The 27830-nt window shown below is 44.8% G+C and overlaps 1 protein-coding gene across 1 annotated transcript; it reads left to right on the forward strand.

Moving 5' to 3' along the window:
• trim8b (tripartite motif containing 8b) lies at nucleotides 1-27792 on the forward strand. The gene is made up of 6 exons (XM_080747056.1): nucleotides 1-2844; nucleotides 3358-3615; nucleotides 15987-16082; nucleotides 17656-17921; nucleotides 22390-22505; nucleotides 24780-27792. Exons 1-6 carry the CDS (start codon nucleotides 2488-2490, stop codon nucleotides 25565-25567), a joined length of 1881 nt encoding a protein of 626 aa, XP_080603182.1. The 5' UTR covers nucleotides 1-2487; the 3' UTR covers nucleotides 25568-27792.
• The last annotated feature ends 38 nt before the right edge of the window (nucleotides 27793-27830 follow it).

The following is a 27830-nucleotide window of genomic DNA, read 5'->3' on the forward strand; positions in this document are numbered from 1 at the left end:
GAGAGAGAGAGGGAGAGAAAAAACACTAATAATTATTCAAAGGCGTGTTTGGATTTATGTTCTATCGAAGGAGAGAGCGCCTCGCCTCGGACATACTAACGACTAGAGCAGAGATCGCAACGCAACAGCAGCTGCGACTAAAAAGGTTTATTAATAATACAAACCTAAATGGACCTAGAATAAACGAAAAGGCGTGTTTTTTCTTTCTTTTTTAAATACAATGTTGGGATTTTTTTTCCTTCTTCCCCCGTTGGTGTTCCCGTGTAGGTCAGCTGTGATCGGAGGCGTTTATGGGAATTAAAACCCCCTTTTTTTCCTCTTCTTCTAAATGAGGATTTGCAAGATGGCTGATGACAGCTATACCCCTAACAAGGACGGAATATAGGCGACGGCCCCTTTAAGATCGGAGGGGGTATTATATTTTTTTGTATGTATATATCAATTATATATCATAATAATGGCTGTTATAAATAATAATGACCATGTATGTCGGTGATGGACCGCATTGTTAGAAAATAAACCTCGATCTATAGGAGGGTTTTATTTTATTTATTTATACCTGCCTGCTGCTGCTGCTGCTCCGGGTCGAAAAATGGAGAGGTGACGTCTGAGATAATTACACGATTTAAATAAATCAAGCTTCGAAGGGGAACAAGTAGATAAATAAACGTTGTCGGCCGAAAAAGTGACAATAAACGTCTATGTTCACGGCGAAAGGAGCTAGAAGGGGGCGCCGTACGTTGGAATAGATTATATTTTGTTTTTCGGAGACCTTAACAGATCAGATGTGTCGGTGAGAAACTGACAAACTGTATTATATGTTCCCCATTTTCAACCGTTTTTTATTATATTTTGACACTTGCTTTGGGCAATGTAAACGTACGTTTTCTCAGGCCATTGCATTAGAGCTCCTCTGAATTGAAAGGAAAATTGAGAAAGCAAAAAGGCTTCTCTCTGTATATCTGGCAGCAAAGCAGCGGCCAACATTCCAGTGGATTCTAAAAAGCCTTTGTTTTGTGCGCATGAAGAACTGGATTCGGCTATTAAACGATTAACTATGCAGTGCACGGGCCTCGAGATGAAACTGTGGCCCGGGTGTGATTTCATTTTTTTAGTGCGATCATCATAAAACAGGCCATTATTTGTCGAGCAGGGGGGGAAGCCCGACTATTGAGAGAGAGAAAAGAGCAGAGGCCTTGTGTGTACAGATATGCGAGGATCGCCGCTGTGCCACATTAGTCGATCTCTTCATCTAATGACAATACATGCAGTATTATCGTTGTTATTATCACTAGCATCACGTCGCTGTTGTGTCAAAGACATTCATTGAAGGGCTGAAGATACTTGTCATGCGGATCTGATCTGTACAATAGTGTTTTTTCCATGTTATTTTAGCCCCGACCTGCCAAATATAGCTTTTTGACGCTGTAAATCGAATTTCTTATAGCGAAGGATTTGTCCCAAATAGTATTTTTTATTTATTGGTTCAAACCGACACAAGCGTTGTAAAGGCTGCATTATATGGTCACTGCATAAAAATGCAACCTTGAGGTACTGATAACATCGATTCAGGTTAAAGATCTCTATAAATAAGCATTCAAGGGTGTGGATTTGAAGGCAGCCAGGAAACGCAGTGTTGTTTCTTTTCCCCTTTTCTTTTTTGTTTGCTTCATTCCTTCTCTCTGATTCTGAATCAATCATAAACCTATGTGGAATTCAGGCTCATTAACCTTAAGTTAAAAGGCCTGCACAGACAGACGGACAGAGAGAGAGAGAGAGAGAGAGAGAGAGAGAGAGGATCAAGTGTCTCTCATTTGCTACCCAGAGATTGATTCACCATTGTCACCCATGTACAGTATAGTGTTCACATGAGCAGACCTGTAGATACTAAAACCTTGTTCCCATGGCTTGTTTGCGTTCCATCGTTTACCTGTAGCTGACAAGAATGTAAGCTAGTAAAGCAAGGCCACAGCTGCTTCTAGTAGGCCTGTATAGGTACTTACACATACACACACAGCAGGCAGTGCCCCCTTGCATGTGCTGTAGAGGAAATGAAAGCACCATTTACGGTAAATCTGCGTAACGTCAGCCCCTACTTTGTGTTGTAATCACAAAAGGTGTTGTCATCGTCGCCCGAGGCCTTCCCTGGTCATCCACTGGAATTTGCCTTCATGTCGCAGCAATAAGCAGCAGCAATACTGTCACGGGAGTCAGTCAGTCTCACCTGGACCTGGTATTCATAGACTTGAGGGTTTGGGTTTTCTTTTTTGTGTCGGGGGGATTGTGACAGACTGACAGTTCAGTTTTATTTTATTTGTTTTTCTTTTCTTCCAATCTTGCTCACTCTGCTGTCAGAGCACTTCCTGGTTATAGGCTTTGATAGTTCCCAGTGTTTGGAACGAATAGGTATAGGCCTATAACCAACCAGGGACCCAGAGGTCCGTTAAACTAAACTAAAACCCCCCTTCGAAGACCGGACGCTGGTGCATGCCAGCCGCCCCGGCGACCACGATGATGGCCTCCGAGATGGCTGAGACCTGGAGGAACTGTTTCGAGGAGGAGCTGATCTGCCCCATCTGCCTGCACGTCTTCTCCGAGCCCATCCAGCTGCCGTGCAAGCACAACTTCTGCCGGGGCTGCATCAGCGAGGCCTGGGCCAAGGAGCAGTCGTTGGCCCGCTGCCCCGAGTGCAACCACGCGTACTCGCAGAAGCCCAGCCTGGAGAAGAACCACAAGCTGTCCAACATCGTGGAGAAGTACAACGCGCTGAGCGTGGAGAAGGCGGCCGTGCCGCCGCCGCAGTGCATCCTGTGCCGCCGCGGCCCGCCACTGCCCGCCGTCAAGGTGTGCCCCCACAAATCACCTCATATTTTGTGTAATTGTTGGAGTAGTTCCCAAAAAAAGGACTTATTTCTTATCAATTGCACACCCCATGAATCCTTGAATTCACAGATTTTTTTGCTTTTGTCACCAATAGTTTGACTCCTCAAGTCGGCGGCGACTTGATGAATGCGACAAAAACAAATAAATCTCCATTAATTCAAGGCGTAATTGATCAGTCAATTGATCAGTCAACTACTCATTCTCAACATTTGTTATTTTCAATTCAATTCAATTTTATTAGTGTCTATTCATAACAGGTTATCTCAAGATACTTTACACAGGCTAATTTGTCACACCTGCCCATGTGCAAGTTTGTTCACGAACCCTAAAAGCCAAACTAGAAATGTAATTTCAATGAATATGTTCCACTGTTCAATGCCCCCCCCCCCCCCCCCCAAAAAAAAAATGAAATTGTTAATTGCAACTATTTCCAACCATCGTGCCAACCCCCCCTACCCCCCCTCCCCCTCATAGGTGTGCCTGCGCTGCAACGCGCCGTGCTGCCAGTCCCACGTCCAGACGCACCTGCAGCAGCCGTGCTCGGCGCTGGGCCACCTGCTGGTGGAGGCGGAGGCGGTGAAGGCGTGGACCTGCCCACAGCACGACGAGTACCGGCTGTACCACTGCGAGGCCGAGCAGACCGCCGTGTGCCAGTACTGCTGCTTCGCCCGCTGCCACCCCAGCCACGGGCACGCCGTCACCGACGTGGAGCTGAGACGCAACGACATCAGAGTAAGGACGACACGACACGCGAGCACGCACAGTCACACCCTCGCGCGCACGCATGCGCACGCACGCACGTCGCACGCACGCACGTGCGCGCGCGCACACACACACACACACACACACACACACACACACACACACACACACACACATATTTTACATCCATGAAGGAAATGAACTCATATACTCCCGTCCCATCTTGTTCCATCAGAGCCCAATCAGAGTCGTAACTACAATAGCAATTTAGCCATTTAGCAGACACTCTTATCCAGAGTGATTTACAATAAGCAAGGTAATCACACACAGATAGACAGTGTAGTGCATCCAGGTTTAAAAAAACAAAACAAAAAAACAGGATTCTTCTCCCTCCTGGGCCCCAAACTGTGGAATAAACTCCCTGTTGCACTTAGAACGGCAGACTCAATCCCTAGTTCAGCCGCCGTCTGAAGACTCACCTCTTCAAACTCACCTCTTCAAACTCACCTCTTCAAACTCAACTCTTCAAACTCACCTCTTCAAACGCCACCTTAGCCCACAGCACTTACCGTAGCACTTGCCTACCCTCAATGACCATACATGTAATTTAGATAGCATTTTATATAAGCTTTTTACTGAATAGGTGCTTGGTCTACCTACGTTTTTTCTTAGATTATTATTTCTATGCATTTGATGTATTGATGTTGATGTATTACCTTGCTTATTGTATGTTGCTCAACAAGGGTTCATATTTTAGAATGTAATTAGAGAAAAGAAAAGATGAGTGTTAAAATGTTTTCATTTACTGCTTTCTATCGTTTTAGCGATTTTAATTATTTTGATTTTAGTGGGTGGGGGCATGCGTACAAGTGGCTAAATATGTCTTTTTAGACACAAGCCCATTCCCAAGATGCACCGTAATCTTTCATGGGCAGATGTGACTTATGGGGGCGAGTAGTGTTACTGTAAATAGTAATAAAGAAATTGTTGGCTTGTTGTGTCTAAAAAGACATATTTAGCCACTTTGACTTGCTAAAACGATAGAAAACAGTACCGTAAATGAAATCATTTTAACACTCATCTTTTCTTTTCTCTAATTACAATCAAAACAAAGTTGTCCTTTAAGAGCGTCCGCTAAATGCCTAAATTGTACATTTTAAACCAAGGACCTAGCATCAGTATGAACACTATCGAAACAACAATCTGTGCATTGAAACAGGCTTGGTGACAAAAACGAGTCAGTAGTTTCGGTTTCTTGCTGTCAATGAATGAATGATCAGGAGAGTGATTTAAGACCATTTTAACATGCAAAAGGACGGGGCCCCTCGTGGGTCAGTGTATGCAAAAAAACAGCATTATCCAAGTCGGTGAGTGGTCATTATTGCACATTCTAAAGAAGACAAACGCACAACAAAGGAAATGTTTTAATGCCATTAGCTGGTTGCAGATAAACACACCGTTAAGGGTAGACCTTTGAAACCACATTGAAACGCCCTCCAGCAGTGTGCGACCCAAAGCAAATTTGTGTGTGTGTGTGTGTGTGTGTGTGTGTGTGTGTGTGTGTGTGTGTGTGTGTGTGTGTGTGTGTGTGTGTGTGTGTGTGTGTGTGTGTGTGTGTGTGTGTGTGTGTGTGTGTGTGTGTGTGTGTGTGTGTGTGTGTGTGTGTGTGTGTGTGTGTGTGTGTGTGTGTGTGTGTGTGACTGCGAGTCTATCTTCGAGTCTATACATTTCCAATTGTGATCCATTCCAGCCCATTCTCATCTGCTGGAATGACAAACAATGTAGTGGAGGGCGAAACAATGAGAGGCTCTCAGCCCGGCCTTATCTCCCCAGCACAGGTGCATCCTTGCTTGGGATCGCCGGTCATGAGAAGGGGTGGGGGGGGCTATGAGCCGCGGTGACGGAGGGCTCTAGTGCGGTGAAATTAAAGTGATCCGTCACTAGACTCTATGGTTTCCATAGGCGTTTTATTTCTACTGTATATTATTATTCTGATACATTTTTGTATTTAGTGATGTACGCCACAGGTTTTCAAAGTGGGGTCCACACCCCCCAAGGGGACACCCAGGGGACACCAGGGCGGCCAATTGGAAAGGAGGAGGAATGTTGTTTTTTTGTTTTTAATTAAATTAAATTCGTAATATTATTGTGCCGTTTTAACCACTTTCGGCCTGGAGTCATCACTGTTAATTACTGTGGTTGCCATAGGCAACACACTATTGTATTTGGTCCGAGATGTATTTTCCCAGCAAAGTCAACCTGTGTTTTGTCAACTTTCTGAGGGATGTTATCTGGTTTGGGCGGCTTGCCGGGTCGGGCAGCTGCACAACAGAAAAGTAAAGCTTTTGGTCATGCTTCACTCGACACCACAATATCGTCGTCGTCGGGTGTAAACCCTGTATGTCCAAAACCGGTCGTTAACTAAACTAGTGAAAACAGCCGATCTGCTGTTTTCACTGCTTTTGTGCGAAGGCCTTGTGTGATGAAGCAGGGCTTTACTTTGCGAAAAAAAACGTACACATTTGAAGCATGGAGATACAAGGTTTCTGCCCGACAGTGACGATATACAACCACTGATATAAATGGTAAAACGCAATTCTTTTCCCAGTGGATTCCTCGTGGACTCACATCACAGCAACCACACTTGCAATATTCCCAGAATTTCATTCATGAAAATAGTTAATAGAAAATATTAGTATTAGTTTTTTATTTTTAAGCCATTTCATTTCAACATTTTCAATTCAAATGAGCTTTTATTGGCATGTTTACATTCCCAAAGCAAGTGTCATCAAAATATAATAACAATAATAAAAGTTAAAACGGGAAAAGTATACAGTTGGAGGGGGTACAGCATTGTGTAAACAGAACTATGTCACATTTTGTCGTTATACATGTCAAAAAAAAAAACATATAGCCATAGCCCAGAGGCTATGGCTATATTTGGGGATTGTTGTTGGCATGGAACAGTTTGATCCTGATATATTATTGCGACCGTAGGTCGCATTTACTACCAAAACCTCCACGGGCTGTCTGTCTGTCTGTCTGTCTGTCTGTCAGTGAGTGAGTGAGTCCGTCACACTTTTGCCCTGCTCATATCTCCACAACCGTTGCCCCCATCCATGCCAAATTTTGCACACACACTCCTTGACTGCCTAACTACAACCTCCAAGGACCCCCAGAGCCCCAGGGACCCCCAGGTCCCTGGGGGACCCCCAGATGTAAAAAATGACCAAATGTGCTCACACGTCACACGTCACACTTTTTCCCTGCTTATATCTCCGCACCCATTGACCCGATCCATGCCAGATTTTACACACACACACTCCTTGCCTGCCAAACTACAACCTCCAAGGACCCCCTGAGTCCCAGGGACCTGGGGGACCCCCAGATGTAGAAAATGACCAAATGTGCAAAAATGACCAAATAACCACCCCAACGGGGCTGCTCACGGGGAATTCCCGGGGACCACCCACTCCTGGTGCTCCAGAACGGATGCAAAAGTGGTGGCGCCCCCAGTGGAGGACCCCCTGCCACTGCAGCGCACATAAAATGCCGTAACTCGGCTTAGGAGCGTCCGGGAGAGCCGGGGCCGGTACCTATTCGTCCGCCAAGGCAACGCGGAGACCCCACCCCTCATTTCTCACATGGCCCTATTCTAGCGCCACCTTCAGGCCGATTTTTAAAACACATTTTTGGACACTGCTCCTACAGTTTTTGCCCTAAAATCACGAATATCACTACACAGCATGTCTACACTCATGTCATCAACATGGATCAGGAAGATTTTGGAAAAACAAATTTTTGCCCTATTTGTGGAGATAAGCCACCTACGGTCGCTTATCTCCCGATTAGGGAGTCTTACTGGTATACCGTATATTTTATTATTAACGATACAGCACTAAAAAATGTTTTAGTGCCCTATTCTATAGAAATGCATGTAGGGCGGTTGGAGCGGATGTGTTGTTTACGAGTGGGTGTGTTTCTAGGGTAGGTGGGCTGGGACCGTGTTTTTAGTCAGCAGGGAAACCATGAGTCTCTTCAGCACTGACTCATTTGTCACGCCCAACGCCCCGTTTTGGGTGTCAACTCGGACGAGTTTAGGGTGTATTTCCTGACAGGGCTGTGTGTGTGACTCAGCTCATGTGTAATTTATAACTTCCTTCGGGCCGGGGAAGGGCCATATACATACGGTATAGGTAATCTTTGGGTCTTAATTTATAGGCGTGTTTGCCTATAAATACTTTGCATTCCTATTCCCGTGTTGTTACAGAACGGTCTGTGTCTGACATGGTTCACGGAGGAGATGGTGCTGTGCACATCTTGTGCTTGTATTTTAGGCCAGGTGTTGGACATCAACAGTGGTGTAAAGTAACTAAGTACATTTACTTAAGTACTGTACAAGCTTGTGGTATTTGTACTTTTCTTGAGTATTTCCAATACATTTATTTCCACTCCACTAATATCTGGGTTGTATCCAAACATTGTACTTTTACTCCATTACATTTATTTGAACATTTTAGTTACTAGTTACTTAGTAGATTTTGATTATTATTACAAAACATACGTTAACCACTTCAGACCTACTGTATATACTTTCACCATTTGAAAATAGCCGATCTACAAGAATACAATGCGTCGCAATGCAACACGTTATTTGTATTTTTCTGAAATGACCAAGATAAAAATAAACAAACAAACTAAATTGTGAGCTTGTAAATCTGCTATTTTCAAATAAATCTCATACATTACATCTGAAAAGTTGAAACAGGACATTCTGCATAATAAGTACTTTTGCTTTTGGTACTTTAAAGTTGTACTATGTAACTTTTTTTATAAAACAAATCTTAAAATTCTCCTAACTATTAAATCACAAAAGTTTTAGAAGATCCGCGCCGTGAATTTCAGCCTGTAAAGCCTTCTCTATATGTAAACTGAGATCCTTGCCGTGGACCGGATCTCGCGCCAAAATTGCGTCATCACACTACCGGCCAATCACAGCGAGGGTTATACAACTCCCGGCCAATCACAGCGCATCTTGAAGTGGGGTCGCTATGGCAGCCATATTTGTTGTCGCCCGTTTGTACCATCCCTTCTCTAGGTAATTTCGCCTACCAGGCAGGGTGAAGGAGTCCGTATCTCTGGAATTACTGAACGCACAGGAACAAGGGACCCCTTAAAAGATAGATCTCAGCAAGGTGGAGGCAGACGCGGGGGTGTGAAGGTACGAAAAACGGGCGAAAGACGCGAACGCGACCGCGGTTTGCTATAGGGCTAATGACCACTAGTTGGGCATCTTACACAGTATGGCTTTAAGTGCATTTGCTTTTACATTTTTAATACAGGACTTTTACTTGTAGCGGAGTAGTTCCACATTGCAGTATTGATACTTTTAATAAAACATTTGAGTACTTTTTCCACCACTGGACATCAAGGCAAATATCAAGGAGAATGAGGTAAAAACATCAGGCAAAAAGTTATGGTGTAAGCTTGCTCCATATTCACCCTGCTAAACCCTAGGGCCTGTCAGTATTACATAACGGCCTGATCACAATTTATTTCTCATAATTAGTGTGGTGGCTATAGGCAACACACTAATATATTCGGTCCGAGTCTTTTGAACCTGCTTTTTGTAAACGTTTTCACAAACGTAAAAGTGAAGCTTTTGGTCTTGCTTCACACACTGTTGTCACTGTTGTCATGCTTCACATGACATCACACAATATATAATATAAGTAGTGAGACGGAATTCAGCTCCCAGTGGATTCCTGGCTACTTCGCGTCAGTGCAACCACACTTGCAGTTTCCCAGAATTGCACCTTTCTAGTTGCAATTGTTTTGCATAGAAGCATTAGAATCATTTTCTTCTTATTTTTTTATTTTATTTTAAATAAATGTTACAATTGACTGCCAAGGCCCGAGTTTCCCGAGTTATTACAGTAGTCCCAGGCTGCCATGGCCAGAGTTTCCCGAGTTGGCAGCCATTTTGAAAAATTTCCAAAAATGATCGCAATCGCGAAATTGCATGTTTAGCCCCATAACAAACACATGTATCTTTCAAAATGGCAGCCATGTTTGTTTGTTTTGTTTGACTTTGAAGGCTTCTATCTCATGAATGCCTGAACGGATTTCCAAACGGATTCTTTTGTTTAAAAGCTGTGAAAAAGTACTACACATATGGTGCATGATCTAGGCATGGGCGTGCACGATCCGTGCACTAAAAATTGATCCGTGCACTAGAAATTTAGGAACGTGGCAGTGAGGAACTTGGGGGCCATTTTGAAAAGGCAGTTAATGTGTTAAGTATATACAGCCTTGTGCAATCTTCGTTTACGAAGCCTAAAAAGGCAAACAGGAATGTCATTTTTAATAATATGTTCTAAAGTTCAAAGCCCGCAATTACGTCATGAATCGCAATTATGTATGTATGTATGCAATTGTGTATAACAATTAAATTGTCAACTGTAAAAGTTAATGATCGTGATTCGTGACAGCCCTACTAAAAGCTACCAGGCCCAAAACGTCACCTGGGTAAAAAAAAAAAGAAAAAGAAATTGCCCTACATTCAGTGTATGCACTGGTTATTATCGTTTATCATGATTAAAAAACACTCCCAATAATCACTTTGTCGTGAAATTGTCTTTAGTCATACTCTGGACCCGGACTGCTTTTTTCCCGTCCACATGTCTGCGCTAAAAATAGCAGATCTACAAGCTCACAGTGCGTTGAAAGCTTGAAGATCTGCAATCTTTGGGGCTAATGTTTCCTCCAGAATATGGACACTGGGGTTAACTGGGTTTAAGACTTTGATTATCACGATAATATTGTTAATCACAATCGTTTTGGACACAATTATAATAATAGAGACATTTCCATGTGGCCCCATTCCTGGATGTGCGTGCTTTATAGGGTTGGGACGAAATGAAAATCCCGATTAAGGCCCTTTCCCACTGGGCGCGATAACGATAAAAAATATCGATCTACAAGCTCACAACGTGGCACGTTGTGGGCTTGTAGATCGGCTATTTTTTTGGCAAAGAGATTTGGTAGACAGTGAAAAAAAGAGTGTATCAAATACGTATATTATAAGTATGTTTTACCAATAGAGGATTTAAATGGTACCAGCTTGGCAAATAAAAGGTGAATTGATCCCAGTGCATGACGGAGGACTATATGACGATTATCGTGAGTGTTTTTTATCACGATAATATCGCTTATCATCCCATCCCTAGTGCTTTATTCACTTGTCTGTTAGCCCTACTAAAACCCTCTCACCACTATCATCTGCCAGCCAAGCCCTCTCACTCCTTTCCACTCCAGGCTGGGACTGACCTTCCCTCCGGGTCCCTCCTCCCCTCCGCTCTCCTGCTCTGGTGCTCCTGACGGAAAAGACAATGTGTTGAAATGACAGCTAAAGTAGATCCCTCCCCCCTCTCCTTTACAATCGGCTGCCACTCCCCCCTAAAAGGTACCCCTGCCTGGCCGCTGGCTCGGTCCCCACCCCCACCTTCCCAGGAAGCAACCGAGCGACCGACCAACGTCTCTCCACCAACAATCTTTTTCTTCCGCAGCCGCCCTCTAGACTGAGCCTAATTCAATCAGCGCAACCAGGTCACAGTCCTGGATCCAGCCATGCCAACTGTGTGTGTGTGTGTGTGTGTGTGTGTGTGTGTGTGTGTGTGTGTGTGTGTGTGTGTGTGTGTGTGTGTGTGTGTGTGTGTGTGTGTGTGTGTGTGTGTGTGTGTGTGTGTGTGTGTGTGTGTGTGCTTGTATTACTATACTTGTGAGGGCCAAATGTCCCCACAAGTACAAACAGAAACAGACACCGCAAGGACAATTTTCCGGGTCTTCACGAATAGAGAAATGGTTGTTTTATGGTTAACCCCTTTAGATCTGTGTTGCGTTGGATTTTAACCGATTTAACCACTATTTTAAACTTTAGCTATTGAAAAAAAGCAGATATTCAAGCTCACAGCGTGCTACGAGCTTGTAGATCTGCTATTTTTGTACAAAAATCATGACAGTTTGTCTTGATTTGTCTTTGAATGTATTGACCCGATTCTTTAAATGACTACAAAATCCTTCTAAGGTTTTTGAAAAACTCATGTTTCTATCATCAGTGGTTCTCAAACATTTTCATGCAAGGACCCCCAAAATGACCCCGTTCCAGGGACCCCCCAGAAGCGGAGATTTAATTTACAAAAGTTTGCTTTGAAAATATATACTGTATATTCAAGGATTTGCACAAACTTTCAAGATCTTTGAATATCCAAAGCATAAAATAATGGTTCAAATCTAAACATGTGACACAGATGCGGTTAGGAGGATTAGACATTTAGAGCTTGGAGTTATGCATGATTTATACTTCATTGGGCATCGGTGTCGGCTTAATAAAAATGCCATTGCTAAAATCAGCGTCCTAAAATCAGTGGCGTCAGTTCAGAAAAAGCTAAGGTGTGGCAACATGACTGGTGTCGCGCCTGCAAGACACCAGTCATGTTGCCATACCTTAGCAAGCGGCATGATACATTTATTTTAAGAAGTATTCTATTCCCCCCCCCCCCCGTTTCTACGGTTTCTTGGGCTGGATATGGCAGCCTGGAACGGTTATTCAAGTGCAGCTAAACTTGGCATGTTAGTAAACGTGCCACAATTAACAATAATGCATTGCACCTGTGCAGCTGACCTGCGGAACCTGGGAATATACCATGTTGTCAAGATGGGGAGAATACGAGTGTGGAGAATAGTGACCATTTTGTTCAATTTTGCATTTGTAGTTATTTTACTGTAATTTAACAACTTTTATTTTGCCCCCTGGACTGCCATACCCAATTGACGCCCCTGCCTAAAATGCTGATCATGTCCTCACAAGTATAGTGACACAAACGTGCATGCGTGCGTGTGTCCACACGTGCACATGATCCAGGGGGCGTTGACCTGTAGGACTAATGACTGAGAAGACTACAGGCTGTGTAACGTTCCCATTAGTGGCCCCACTCAGCCCTTCCCTCTGCCTCGGCTCTAATCCCACACTCACCACCACCAAGCCCCCTGGTGACTTATTATTTATTCTTCTTCATATCTTTGCGTCGGAAGGGTTTTGACACGCTTCGTGTGGATCAGAGGTTGGCGTTCGTACCAAACGTCTCGCGCCGCCGTCGCTGAACCAACGCCGTCTCGGCGGAGAATCATGAGTGATTTAAAATATAATTTTTACGTCATGGAATTGTGGACAAAATCTTCTAAGAGATTAGAACGAGCTGGATATTTCTGAAGCTAGACATTTGCTAGACATTTTTTTGTACGGTTGGGGCTTGCAGGCACACAAAGCTGTATATTTGGGGGGGCGCGAAGCTGGATATTTTTGAAACCGGATAAATAAGTGGAGACAGAAATATCCAATTCACTGGATCTGTGTAGACATGGAACCCGGATATCTCTGAAGACTTTACTGTTTGTGTGCGCAGTGCGCTTGTCCCCCTAGTGAAGGTCTGGGGATATCTTTGTCGTGTGGACCTAGATATTTTTCTATGTGGATATCTGAAAAACCGGGATATGAAATATCCAGCTCCGTCTGGCCTAGGCCTAAGTCTTGGTGTCTGAGAAGCTAAATCTCATCAAATGGTGGTCCGTGGCTCAAATGCCCAATAAATAATGGACCTTGATGACCTTCTCAAACATTTATGGCTTCAGTACCCCCTTTTCCTGATTTCTGGATCAAAGTACCTCCTTTACCCGAATACAACGTGTTGCTTAGAAAGCTACTGTATATCTAGCATATCGTTGCTGTCAGGCAGAAACCTCATGTCTCCATATTTTACAATTCTTTTGGTTGATTAATGCGCTACTTTGCCATACTACAGTGTCATTCAAAAGTAGCTTTGAATATTCAAGTACTTCAAAGACAAATACTTTTGAAGTTGAATCCTGAAAAGTTGAATCCTAGACGGGTATCCACCCGCTGATATGAATGGACGATAACCCACCTCTTGAAGAATATATCGAAGAATATAAAATCATAAATAAGAAAAGGAGTGAAAGACTTGAAATTAGAGTATCCTGAGCCCATTTACTCTAAACTGTGTCCTTTTTCCACTTTCTCTCACGTACCCCCTGTAGTACCTCTGTGTACCCCTAGGGGTACACGTACCCCAATTTGAGAACAACTGCTTTAGGTCTAGGACATTGATTCTCAAAGTGGGGTCCGGGTCTCCAGGGGGTCCCCAGCTAAATGATAGTTAGGAACCAAATTGACCCTTATTGGGTCTGTAACTCAGAGTGTACAAATTGAGCCAAATGGACTCTGATGGGTCCATTTGGTTCCATTTGTACACTGTTATAGTTAAAATAACATTGATTGTACAATATAAATTGGGAGATAGAGATAGAAATGGCATTAAATGGGGGTCAGTAGCCTAACGCATGTCAAACCGGGGGTCGGGAATCACTGCTGGAGCCGTAAAAATCTTCTCTTATGGGGGTCCCTGGCATATCTTTTCAAATGGGGGGTCCGCGGGGTAATAAGTATCAATTTGGGGGTCTTCGGCATGAAAAGGTTTGAGAAGCACTGCTCTAGGAGACACAGAGAGCATGGTAGTGGTTCAGTGTGACGTGGCACACACCACGAGGACCCGCCAGGCAGGCGAGCACGCTTCACTCTGCTGTCACTGTCCCGCTTATTAACGAGCGCTGTTGTCACAACACTGCTATGACTCACAAGATCAGACCCTGTGTGTGTGTGTGTGTGTGTGTGTGTGTGTGTGTGTGTGTGTGTGTGTGTGTGTGTGTGTGTGTGTGTGTGTGTGTGTGTGTGTGTGTGTGTGTGTGTGTGTGTGTGTGTGTGTGTTTATGTGTGAATACATGTGCATATTATTAGAGAGTGGAGAGAAACGATCGGTGGCTGGGTGGGACTGGTGGGGGGGGGGGTGGGGGGGTGATTAGATGTGTGGAATGCTGGGGAAGGAATAGTTCTTCTGCGGGGCATTGGTTCTCCTTGAGGGGGTTCCAGGTGGTCCCCAGCTAAATCAAGCATCACAATCAGTTGATGCTATTGGTACTTTGGCTATTCGATATAAATAGCAAATCTTTCTGGGGGAGGTCAATTTGGGGGTCCTTTTGACTTTAAAATGTTTGAGCAGCCATCCGGTGTTCTGGTAGTCCAGAGATACTGCTTTTTCTGTCTCTTCTTCTTCTTGCCCATTTATCTATCCCCCCCCCCCCCAACCCCATTATTTCTCTCTCACTCATGCAAACACAAAATAGCATTTGGTTGCTATGGCAGCCACCCCACCCCTCCCTCCGTCGGCCCGCCAGGATTGTGTGTTGGTTTGGACAGAGACTGAATTAGCTTGGTTCCCTGGCTCTTAATGCTACGTCCACACTGGCAGCTAACAAAAGATACATGGCTACAAAGCGACGCAGTGTGTCTCGTCGCAGAGTCGCTGTCGAAGTGTTGGTCGACACAATCGTTGACGCCAAGCAATGCGTGCGTCAGGCTACAAAAATATAAAAGGAAAATATAAAGCCTGGGCTTTCAAAGAACATAATTAGTTTCTGTCCATTACATGCAGGGATTGTGTGAAGAGGGAAGATGAGTCGAAAATGGTCTAACAACACAGTGGTTTTGTAGCTGCAGTTGAAGCCAGCTCAACTTGGACTGTGGTTTTGTAGATTTTGTTGCAGCTACAAACGTTGGGCGTTGCTTTGTATGTTCATCATGTCGCTGGCTTCCATTCCATCCTATCCTATTCTACTACAGTATATGTTAAGGAAACCTTTAGTCCGTCCGCCAGTATGTCTAATCTGCATTTTTCTCCTCAGTGGGTTGAGCAATTGATCTGTACTTGCACATAGGCATTGACCATTAGCATGCAGACAGTAAGGAAGCCCGTCTTTCCCAAAAACTGAGCTGTTTATTAGCGTTTTTGTGTAAACACAGAAGATTCGGAGTTCGGGCTATGTTAGAATAATTGAGAATGAATGGTAGACTGGCTTTGTAAATGATATAATGGTAAATGATGCATTTATATAGTGCTTTTTATCCATAGCGCTTTACATAGATTGTGCATTACATTCACCCAATCACACACACATATTCATACAACGAGGGCAAAGAGGTTCAGTGTCTTGCTCAAGGACACTTCGTCACTAACTCGGGGGGAGCCCCGGGATCGAACTGGGAACCTCGCGGTCCCCATCCGGCCACTCTACCTACAATGATGATTGTGCTGTCAAACGATTAAACTACTGTATATGGAATCTATGAAAGGTTGTGGGGGTCCCTGCTTCATCTCTGTCTCAACTAAGGGGTCCTTGACCTGAAAACATTGAAGACCCCTGTCTTAATCTCTTTGTGTTTGTCTCTTCTTTCTTCTTTTTTCTTCTCCTATTTTCTCGTCTGGCAGCAAAGCCTGTTGAGGCAGCAGGAGCGGGTGGAGGAGCGGGTTCAGGACATCGAGGAACAGCTCTGCAAACTGGACTCGGACAAGTGTGTGGTGGAGGTACGTTGTGTGGTAGCAATTTCTGGAGGAAAGTGGATTAGACATTGCAAATAATAATGAGACAGACAACAACTCAGATTCTTGAAGTATAAATGACATTAAAAATATCCGGATATAGTGAAACCAGCATGTGCCACAATGGGGCAAACATCAGACTGGCTCCTAGACTTGCTGCCAACACAAAACATTTATACACTCACAGGTGAGAGGTGGGGTGAAAGATGGCACGTGTCAAAGAAGGGGGGGTAAGGTGATCACATGACCAGACAGAATATGATCACAACAAGTCTTCATTAAAGAATCATAGGGTTATGTTAAACCCCCACCCACAACATAAGAAGACAAAGGGAACAGTACATTTACAGACGCTCTGAATGCAAAAGGTGTTGGTGTCTTACTGAGTGGCAGGAAAGAGATCTTACTGACACCCTGTTTCAACGGACGTCATTGAATTGTAAATACTGAGGATTATATGCAGATCCCAGAGCAAATGTTGTAAAACTCACAACTATAACCAGTATAATACATTTGAGTTCATTTTAATATTCACATCATGTTAAATTTCCTTGAGAGTTCTGCACGGTACAGACAGTCATGCTCCTCTGAGGGCGTACGGAATGGAACCAAATGAATCTCAGAGGTTCCATTTTTACTCCCTCAGAGTTAAATGAACACTGAGATTTACATTCTGCATATACAGTCATGCTCCTTTTCGTATATCGTCACTGTCGGGTAGAAACCTCGTATCTCCAAATGTTTTCATTTTTTCCCGTAAAGTAAAGCCCTGCTTCATCATTGAAGACTGTTGCACGACTAGTGAAGACAGTGCAAGACTAGTGAAAATAGCAGATCAACAAGCACACAACGCCTCGCACCGCGAGGCCTTGATCGAGCTCCTAGATCGGCTATTGTCAAACTTTCACAATATTAATCGAGTGGAACAGAACAGAGTCAAACGAAATGTAATGCCTCAACTCCTACAGTTCCTAGTGCTTGTCAGGGTCCCCAGTTCAAATATGATTATTTTAGGGGGTCACAGCCTGAAAGGGCCTGAAAATGTCCTACTAAAACATAGTAGGACATTATGAGCTTGCACTTAAACCCGTTATGACCTGAAAAATACCTAAAAGTGAATTCTAAATCCTAATGGTTTTCGGAAAACTGTTTCTTTATCTGTGGTGCTCAAAGTTTTTAATGTCAAGGACCCCTAGAATTTCCACTAGACTCTGAACTTTGCCTCGTAGGCAATTTCACTACCATCAGTGCAAATCTAAGAAAACACAAAATAAAATCTATCGAGGTGGCACTTGGATTGCTAGGAAGATGTATTGCAATAACTTGGAAGTCTGACTCTCCTGTCCTCATTGCAAGATGGTTCTCAGAAATTAACAGTTGTGCTACGCTTGAGAAGATTACATCTGAGAAATCAATCAGGGTTTGATACTTTCTTGAAAATGTGTTATTTACAAGTTACAACTGCCTCGGTCTGGGTCTGTTATTTCTTGAAGCTACTTAATGTCTATACAATATTGTTAACTTATTTACACACGCGTGTTGTGTGTGCGTGCCACAGGACCGGGTGTGCGAGCTGAAGGAGGAGGTGCGCCTGCAGTACCAGCGGATGCACCAGCTGCTGGAGGAGGACCTGGGCAAGACGCTGGAGGTGCTGGAGCGCGCCCAGTCGCGCTTCTGCCAGGAGAACGCCCTGCAGGTGCTGGCGCTGGGCGAGCAGCGCCACGAGGCCCACAAGCTGCTGAGCTCCGTGCAGACGGCCTTCAGCAAGGCCGAGGAGCTGAGCTTCATGAAGAACACCAAGCCCGTCAGGATCCTCATGGACAGGTCAGAGAGAGAGATGGATGGATCGATTGAATACTTTTATTAGCAGTGGTTCCCAAACATTTTTACCTACAGACAGTTGCGACAGCTATCGTGTCCGTATCTTATGAGAATGAGGGGGGAGGGGAGATCCAATTCATTGTCAATGAAGGTCACATGGTTTTTTGTCATTGCCGTGTCTCTTGGCCAAAAGACAGCCTTCGGTTGAGCAAGAGACACGGCAACGACGTGAAACCACGTGACTTAGATAGAAAATGCATTGGACTTCCCCCCTCCCCCCCTCATTCTCAACGATACGGAGAAGATGTCTCACGCGTATGTCTGATTGCGGCCCAAGAATTTCTGAGGTTTGTTTGTTTTGTTTTTTGTTCAGGAGTTAAACTATGTACTGTATGTTCCAAAGAGAGAGAGAGAGAGAGAGAGAGATATTTGGTAACACTTAAAACGGATCGGTTCTGCTCTACAATTCCCAGCATGCATGGCAGGAAGGATCAGTCAGAGATGGTGTTTAAGGTTGAAGCAGTGATTCTCAACCTTTTTGCACTTCAAGGACCCTCTTTTTTGATGTCAGGGGTCCATTTATACACCCTGTCAGAGACACACATGTGTGGGGCACCTGCAATAAAGGCAGAAAAGCAGTAAAAAATCATTACAAAATAAAGAATTGCATTGGTGCAAAGAGAGCGGTGCTCACTTCGCATGGTATCAAACACGACACATGTATGGCGTGACTTCAGCTGTGGTGATGTCGGTTTCTGCGTACTTTCTATGACGTTAGTCTCGTGTGGACGTTAGTCTCGCGCTACAGACATGGCGACATCTCGTACTAGGAACATAGGGGCATAGGGACACACAAAGCTAGATGTACTGTAGGAAGCGGTTGGCATCGCTCAAAATTCGCGACACACCTGCATATCTCCTTGTATGGGCCGTTCTGTCCTTGACATCAACTGTGGTGATGTCGGTCTCTGTGTACTTTCTATGACGTGTGACATTAGTCTTGTGCTCATATACGGACATAGGGACACGTAAAGTAGGAGCGGTTAGCAGTGCTCAAAAAGTGATAAAGCTGGGTAGGGGTCTTGTGGGCCCCCGGACCTGACGTCGAGAAGCAGTGGGTTAAAGCTGCAATCCATAAGATTTCATGTAAAATGGAAGGTTTCGAGGTGGAGTACATGATGCGATAAACACACATGCCCCCCTGCATGACAGATACACACACACACAGATTCTGTGCAATTGTAGATGTATAGTAAATGTAAAAAGAATAAGGTAAACCTATGGTAGCTGCATAGTCCACCAGAACAACCGTAGTGACTTCGTTTCAGGGCTCCCACAACCAAAGACAGACGAATTGCATTTCATGCTGCCACAGAACATTTCCGTGAAGCCAGGACTCGCCCACCACAGGGCCGTTGTTGGTGGCGACTCGCTCAAGCCTCGCGCTACATAGCAGCACTGTGGATATCACGATGCACTGTGAGAAATGTGTGACGGGTTTTGCCCTTTCCAGCGATAGGTTGTGTCTATGAATGGTCACAAGAGAGATATTTCAGAGCTGTTTTTGTGCTTCCTGTAAAGTCTGCTCGTGTCTCCTCCACACTATCGCTGCTTTTCACTCTGCTGACAGAATGATCTTGAAGCTGGGCTGTATGCAGAAACGATGCGGAACTAGTAGCCAAACTAGTTTGGTTGGTCACGACATCTCGGAGGCACCAAACACCCCAAATCAGTTCTGGTGTAGTATGTATTAGGCTCTGGTGTAGTACAGTATTTAGACTTAAATAAACATACATAAATACATAAATAAGTAAGGAAGCCTTGTCGAGCAATGTGGCCCATACGGCATTAGCCTGTGTTCTGTTTCTGTAGCGTGAGTCGGCTTTATATACAAGTACATTTCCAGGACATGACGCTAGTATGACGCATGGACCTACCCTTGATGCTGAGTGTCAAGCAGGGAGGCACTGGGTCCCATTTTTATAGCCTTTGTTATGACCAGGCTGAGCGTTGGACCCGGACCTCCCAATCTCAGGGCAGACACTCTAACCACAAGGCCACTGACTGAGCTGGTCAATGTTGGCAGTTCTTGACATGAAAACATGTTACCTGGAACCACTGTCCCAGGTAACAGCAGATCTCAACAGCAACGTTCTGCGGCTGCGCCTCTCTCTGACAACCTGCATCCTTTTTCCACCTGGTATATATAGCTCAGGACTCTAGCGGCACCTCTACAGTGAAGGGCACTGTGACACTCCCATAATAACTTTACAAGATATATATACTGTACACATGCTCTATAACGGCACTAATATTTATAGACTAAATACACGTGACTATTTACCTAATAGAGGTTCAAACAAATGCACAGTGAAGTTAGGAAAAGCCAAACTAACAGAAAACAAAAACTCCCAACCACCCGCCTTTTTTCCATCCACGGCACCCCTGAATTACATTGTTACTTTACAGCGCCTTACAACACAAATATGTAAATAATTCCCGCTAAGATACAGTATGTCACGAGGAAAACCTGAGAGAATATCCATTTACATTAGGACGAATTGAAAATAACTTGACATTTATCAAATTGGACCCAAGCATCCCTATTCTGGGGAGGAACATTCGCCAAACACAGACGATCTTGTCAATTACCTTGATCAGCTATTTTTGGCGAGGATATTTGGATTGGTGCAGAACTGTAGCTCGCACAAAGTCCAGTGCAAATGGGGTCTGTTTTACTAAGTAGAGAGGCTCTGGTTAAACTGAAGTGATATTGATATCCTGCGGCACCACTGGACGTCACGGCAGCCACTTTGAGAGACCCTAACTCAGACAGGTCAAAGAGAGGGCATCTTAACCCATTAAGACCTGAAAAATACCTAAAAATTGCTTCTAAATCCTAATGGTTTTCTGAAAAAAATTATGTTTCTTTATCTGTGGTGCTCAAAGTTTTTAATGCCAAGGACCCCTAGAATTATATGTATTTGACCGCGGGGACCCCCATCTCAAAATAATTTGTTCCAGGGACCCACCAGAAGCAAAGACTTTATTCACTTTAAAGATTTGCACAAATGTTGACATTTTTTTCTTCTTCAAAAATAGCAGATCTACAAGGTCATAGCGCGGCACACGGTGCCGGGCTATGAGCTTGTATATCTGCTATTTTGAATAGCCAAAGTATAAGAAATAATGGTTAAAGTGGTTACGTGACACAGATGCTTTCCCGGTCTTAATTTCAGCTAATGTGGAAAAACTGCACCTATGCACTATAATTTGGCATTAGAAATTGAGTTTGAACAATGAAATCCGCCCTGCCCTCAACACCTTTCACGTTTTCAGGAGTGGTGCTGCTTGACTGCTCCGCTCCACAAATACATGGACACTTAATGTCATCAGTGTGCATTTAATTTCATAATTTAACAGTAAAAAAGAAAATGGCTTCCAGAGCATTGCAAATATACGTAGCTGGTTTTGAATGTTTTTGCCATGTACAATTATAGGCATTTATTATACTGTACCTGGCATCGTGATTGATTGAAGTATAGTCGATAGTTGTCAGTACAACTCGCAGCTTCTTCCCTAACCCTAACCCTGCCTTTTCATTTTTTTAGAACTTTTATCATTTTAAGTCATTTCCATATAATTGTATAAAAGCAGATATTGTTTTTGTGATTGTGTTATCGTTGTCTATATCTGGTGCAGTACTTAAATAATAAATGGCAGAAGTTGTCATTTGCCTGTTGTAAAATAACGTTTTATTCACACACACACAAAAACTTGTGGATTGCAGCTTTAAGTCTGATTTCCACTTTGTTGCATGCGGATGTCGCGCACCGAAAATAACCAATCTATAAACGCATTGATTCGGCTCCTACCGCAGCAGTGGAATGGCGTGAGTAATTGATAGGAAAATAGATATATTGGGGGGGGGTGAAACTATCCCTTTTTAAACCTTCATCCAGCTCCATGCTGGGTGTGGCTTTGCTAACATATCCAGTTTGATGCCCACCAATGTTTATTTACAATACATCCTCAAAAATGGCCTCTCACACTAGGCTAAAAATAGCCTTAAGCCAGTGGTTCTCAACCCAGGGGGGTCCCCAAATAATTTTTTGGGGTCCCCAGATGATTAGCTTAATGTGAAACACTGTTTTCTCACTCAAAAGTAAACAAACCAACATAAAGTTTAAGTGTATGGAGGGTATAAGCACATTTCTAAAGTGACAATTTAAGGACTTTTTAATACCTCTAAAATGACAAATTCTCAAATATTAGAGGCAGAAATTGTGAAAATAGCAGATCTACATGCTCACAACGCCTCGCAATTTTAGAACCATGTTACACAAAATGTAATTCCTCAACTCTTTGGGGGTCGCGGCCTGAAAAGGTTGAGAACCTCTGGGCTAAGCGGCACGTGACTTACTGACTTGTCTGTCTGTAACTGGTAGTTGTGTGTGTGTCTTGGCTGCAGGTCCCAGGCGTGTGTGGGCAGTGCGCTCCCCCCTTACAAAGTGGGGAGTCTCAACTCCAAGCTGTTCCTGTCTGAGCTCTCCAAGAGAGAGAAGAGCCTGAGGAGGACACTGGAAGGTAAGGAGAGAGTAGCCCAAACATCCTGGCCACCGTGACCGCCGCCATCACTTTATATATCATCGTTGTTGGGTAAAAAAAAAAAAAGTATTTAAAACTAGTGAAAATAGCCAATCTACAAGCAGATCTGCTATTTTCACTAGTCTTGCGCAATAGTCTTATATTATGAGCCAGGAAAAAAAAAACGCAAGTGCAAATTTGAAACTTTGAGGTTTCTGCCCGACAGTGGCGATGTATCCCTAGCAGTTTTATTTTGGGTGGCGAGTTTTGGTGCAGAGGGGGGAAAAAAACAGTCCAAATACAGACCCAACTCTGGGTCCCTTTTCGCTAAGAATAGAGGGTTTAAGTGGTTAACCCACATCTCTGCTTTTCTCCCTTAACACTTTGACTGCCTTAGTTTTGCCATAACTAATCTAGATTACTGCCAAGGCTTTTTCCTATTGTATTTAACCAGATTTTCGGGGGCTCTGTGCACGCAGCGTGTGTTCATTGTGTGCGCACGGGTTCCCATTCACGGTCGACCAACGTCTTTTCTTTAGCGCAGAGAAGAAAAATACAACCGCGATGATCCGTGTGTAAGTTATGGTCCATAGAGAACGCCGCTTCAACCAAACGCGTGATTAGGGATGGGTCGATACACAATATTATCGTTTATCGTGATAAAAAACACTCACGATAATCGTATCGTGGAGATTTAATTTATTGTGATATCGTCCTCCGTCATGCACTGGGATCAATTCACCTTTTATTTGCCGAGCTGCATATCCGGCACCACTTAAATCCTCTATTGGTAAAAGGTACTATATTATACATACTTGATACAGTCTTTTTTTCACTCTCTATCAAATGTCTTTGCCAAAAAATAGCCGATCTACAAGCTCCGATAATATCATAAATCGCGATTTCTTTTGTCACAATAATCGTGATTTTCAATTTTCATATCGTCCCATCCCTACGCGCGATATGGGAAAAGAAGCAGAGATATATCTATTCTTCTGCAGCCAGGATGAATATACAATTCAGTGGCTGCCGGATGTAGTATTTTGCGAGGCATCATGGGAAACTAATTCACCTCACTCCCAGCCACGGTAGCGTGGGGGCTATTGGTTACCATGGTAATTGGTTGTAACCAGTTAACATGTGTGGGAACGTGTTAGGCATAGAGTTGCCAAGTTTGACGTCATTTACACATCCTACCTGGTTCCAGTTTTTTGCCTCTCCCCAACCCATTCTCACTGCCTTTGCTTCACCCTCCCGACGCCGTGTCTTTGCTTTCCTTTGCTTCACCCCTGTGAAGTTTTGGGAGTGACTATTGCGTCTAGGGTGCGACGGGGACGGAGAGTTTTTAGACGAGACAGAGTCTTAGTACGCATGCGCCGACATGTGTTTACTGGAATATTTTTCACTGACGGCCGTCACGGGGAATCGAACCCCGGTCCCTGGATTTGTATCTCCATGCTCTACCGACTGAGCTAACCAGAGTGACTGGGAAGTTCCTTTTTTTTTGTGTTTTTATCTTGATGAATGATAACGTAGTCCCTTCTTTGAGCCACATTCGGAGGCGGAAGCAGTCCCCTGGTCAAGATTTACTATTCTGTCCATAACGGCACGTAATTCGGTAACGCGGCTGTTTATAGTGGCGTGAACGGTAGCGACGGGTGGCTGGTAAACCAAGAAGCCTTCAGAGCGGTATCGAATCCCGCATCAGGAACTACTTTTTTTTCTTTCTTCTTAGACCACCCAATGCGTCTAACCCTTGAGACATTAGGCAATCCGTCCGCGTCTATGGTGAGAAGCATTCGGTATTTAAGATCGCGTCGGTTGTATGAAGCATTAGGGGTGAGAACCTGTTGCTCTCCCCCATTCTGGATTCCCATAGACTTTTTTCTTATCGCGTCATATAAGAACTGTGTTCCAAACACAAACAAATGATCTCAGCGGTTTGATTCATATGGATTTGAAGAATCTACTGATGAAAACGCTAATGTTACTGTCACCGAATTACCGGTAGTTAAATTTTCACCAGAAACAGACTGTATCAAATATTAGTGACTGACTATCATAAGCCATACAGAGCCACCTCCCCGACAATATCGCGGAGACCGTTTGTTTATTTTTGGACCACAATGCTTATATGAGACGATTTTAAGATGACTCAATGTTATTCTCCATAGAGAAATTACTTTCGCAAACCGGGGGATGAACGAGCGACGTCATGACTTCGTTACTCTATTCCAGGTATTAACACTCTCTTTCTCTCTCTCTCTCTCTCAGCTCCCCTCACCCCTCCCTCCAGCTTCCTCCAGGTTCTCCCAGCCTACCCCAGCGGCAGTCAGAGCTCCGGCTCGGCCGGCGAGAAGCGGAAGCACTCCACCGCCTTCCCGGATGGCGGTGGCAGCGGCGTGGGGAGCGGCGGCGGCGCGGGGGGCAAGACCGCGGCGGCCGCCTTCAAAGACTCCTCGTCTTCCTCCTCCTCGTCCTCCAAGCAGCCCTCCTACCTGGGCTCCGGAGGCTCCTCGTCCTCCGGCGAGGGCCACTCGTCGTCGTCGTCGTCGTCCGCCAACCAGCAGAACCCGCTGGGCGGCCCCTGCGGGCCCTCGCACATCGGCGAGAGCGCCGGCGGTGCGGCGGTGGGCGGCGCCGGCAACCACCACTCGGGCTCCTCCTCCTCTGTGTTCGGCTCCTCCCACTTCCCGCCCCCACCGCCCGGGGGCTCCTCCTCCTCCGCGCACGCCGCCGCCTCCCAGCAGGCCGTGCTGCCGCCGCAGTACGGCGGCCGCAAGATCCTGGTGTGCACCATGGACAACTGCTACTGCTCCGGCGTGCCCTCGGTGTCGGGCGCCCACCGCGGCCCCCACCCGCCCTACCCGCGCTCGGCGGGCTCCTTCCCCTGGGTGAGCGCCCAGGACTACCCGCCGCCCCCGCCGCCGGGCCTGGGCTCCTCGGGCTCCATGCAGGGCCTGGCGGTGCGCGACTGGATCGACGCCTCGCAGACGCACAGACACGCGGACTTCTACGGGCTGTACGGGCAGCCCTCGGCAAAGCACTACGTCACCAGTTAACATGAGCAGCGACACGCTGGAAGCGCGCACGCACACGCACACGCACACACACACACGCACACACACACACACACACACACACACACACACACACACACACACAGACACGCTTGTATTACTATACTTTTAGGTCGCCGGTTCTATGACTGCCATTTTTATTTTTTGTTTGTTTTTTTACATTTTTAACTGTGATTCTAAAGCCAAAAAGTAGCAGATGTACAAGGTTGTGGATCGGCTGTTTTCGGCGCACCATGCTGGTATAAATCAGGCATAATCCTAAATCCCAAACTTAACCTCTAAATGCATAATCCTAAACCCAACCTGAATCTCTTCCTTACGATTGTAAGCCTAACAAAATAGTCCTCAGAACTAGTCTATTTCACAAATTGTGGGGACATATGGCCCTCACGAGTATAGTAATACAAGTACGCACACACACACAATCACACACATACTTACAGTAGATAGAAACAGACACTAATATTAGAACCACATGAACCCTAGCGTCCCTGTCTTAATAGGCAAACATTCGGCGCAAACATTTGGCTCAAAATAACCCATCTACAAGCATCTACAAGGTCAATACACCCAAACACCCTTCCAATTACTACACCTACACACACCACACACACTTAAACCAATGTTTATATACACACAAACAGATGTAGAACATGTACACTCTTTCGGGGGCAGGGTCGATCTTTCTGTGTTTTATTTCCCTTTTTGTTTAGTTTTATTAATTTGTTTTTATTTGTCATGGGTGAATCATGAGGTGTATTATACATTATAAAGCGTGGGTTCCGTTTGGCTCTGGCTCACACCTGGCGTAGACTCCCAGAGTCCCAGGGGTGGGGGAGGGGCCGAGTACAAGAGAGGACGAGACCACCTTGATTTTATTTATAGAAGAAAAGCAGGAGAGAACGGACTAATAGAAAACCAAGAACACTTTTTAAAAGATCTGAAAAAATGTAAAACGCATAAAATGTATTCTTATGTGTGTGAATGCTTTTCCCGTAAAAGGGGGGAGGGGGCGCTGAGGGGGTGGGGGGATTAGTCCCCCCCACCCCCTGTGTTTTAGTCACTGTCTGAGATTTTCCTGTTGTCGGCCCTTCCTGACTATACTGAGGTTGATTGCCTTATGTTATTATTATTACCGTTATTATTATTATTATGTTGTTTTGTTTTTCTTCCTTCTGCCCCGTCGGACCAGTAAAGTCTTCGTCCGATAAAGATCCTTTTAAAAAAAGAGGACAGAAGTCCTTCTGGAGCCGCTTAATTTTAGTCGCTGCACTTGTGGGCCCCGTTTATTTTATTTTATTCTTTCTTTTCTTTTTGTTGACGAGTTCAGGGAGGTATCGTACGGCTTCGACACAAAATCGCTCTTCCATGTTCTTCCCCGCCGTGCGGAGCACCCACAATGCACTTGGGGGGTGAAGCGGGGGGGAGGGGGGTGCCTTGGTTATGCCTGGACTAACAGAGGTCCAACTTCACAGAAGGGACGTACGAGTGGTTCGCTCAAAATGGATTCTGGGGGAACCTCGGGGAGTTCCAAAGGGACCCTTACAGGTCTGTAACTCTAAGAGCAAAGGGTCCATTTGGTTCCATTTGCACCCGCTCAGAGTTAGTTATGAGGGGGTCCTTGAAATCAAAAGAGTTTTGGGAACCTACTTCCTGTTCCCAGCGCACCCCTTCTAGAGGCGTGATTCCTAAACCCACCAGGATTGAGTTAAGACCCGCCTCCTCTCGATAATCTTAATATGAAAGTGCCCATGAACGTTAGTGCTGCTCGCTCAAGTGCAAAGTAGGCTACCTACTACCTACTGATCCATTACAATAATACATGCAGCATAAATCCAAACCATAACAATTTTGTAAGAGTTTTTATTTTGAGCACAGTAGTGACAAATTAATAGCTTTCTCAGTACGTTTTTCTCTTTAGCAAAGACAAAGTTACAAAGTTTTCCCTTTATTAAGCACAGTAGGTACAATTAAGTCAGTTTCAAGTTTTTTTTTTTAGCACAGTTTATTTTGAGCACTGTAGTGAGAAATTAATAGCTGTGCATTGTGCAAATGCAGGCTTTTCTCAAGTACAAGTCTTCATCATGCCTCTGACTTTATCCACCCTCCATCCCATATCCATGTGTCAGGCAGGGATTTCAGCCACTCCTGGAAGTCCTCGCGTTTCCGCGAGGCGGGTCTTAACTCAAGCCTGGTGGGTTTAGGAATCACGCCTTCTAGAGGGGGGTGGGGGGATGTGATCCCC

This window comes from Nannobrachium achirus (genome assembly GCF_963921795.1).
Source record: "Nannobrachium achirus genome assembly, chromosome: 18".
Taxonomy (NCBI): Eukaryota; Metazoa; Chordata; class Actinopteri; order Myctophiformes; family Myctophidae; genus Nannobrachium; species Nannobrachium achirus.

Coding starts and splice junctions, on each gene's coding strand:
- trim8b (XM_080747056.1), top strand. CDS start 2,488: ATGCCAGCCGCCCCGGCGACCACGATGATGGCCTCCGAGATGGCTGAG. Junction 3,616..15,986: donor TGAGACGCAACGACATCAGA/GTAAGGACGACA, acceptor CTCGTCTGGCAG/CAAAGCCTGTTGAGGCAGCA. Junction 16,083..17,655: donor CGGACAAGTGTGTGGTGGAG/GTACGTTGTGTG, acceptor TGCGTGCCACAG/GACCGGGTGTGCGAGCTGAA.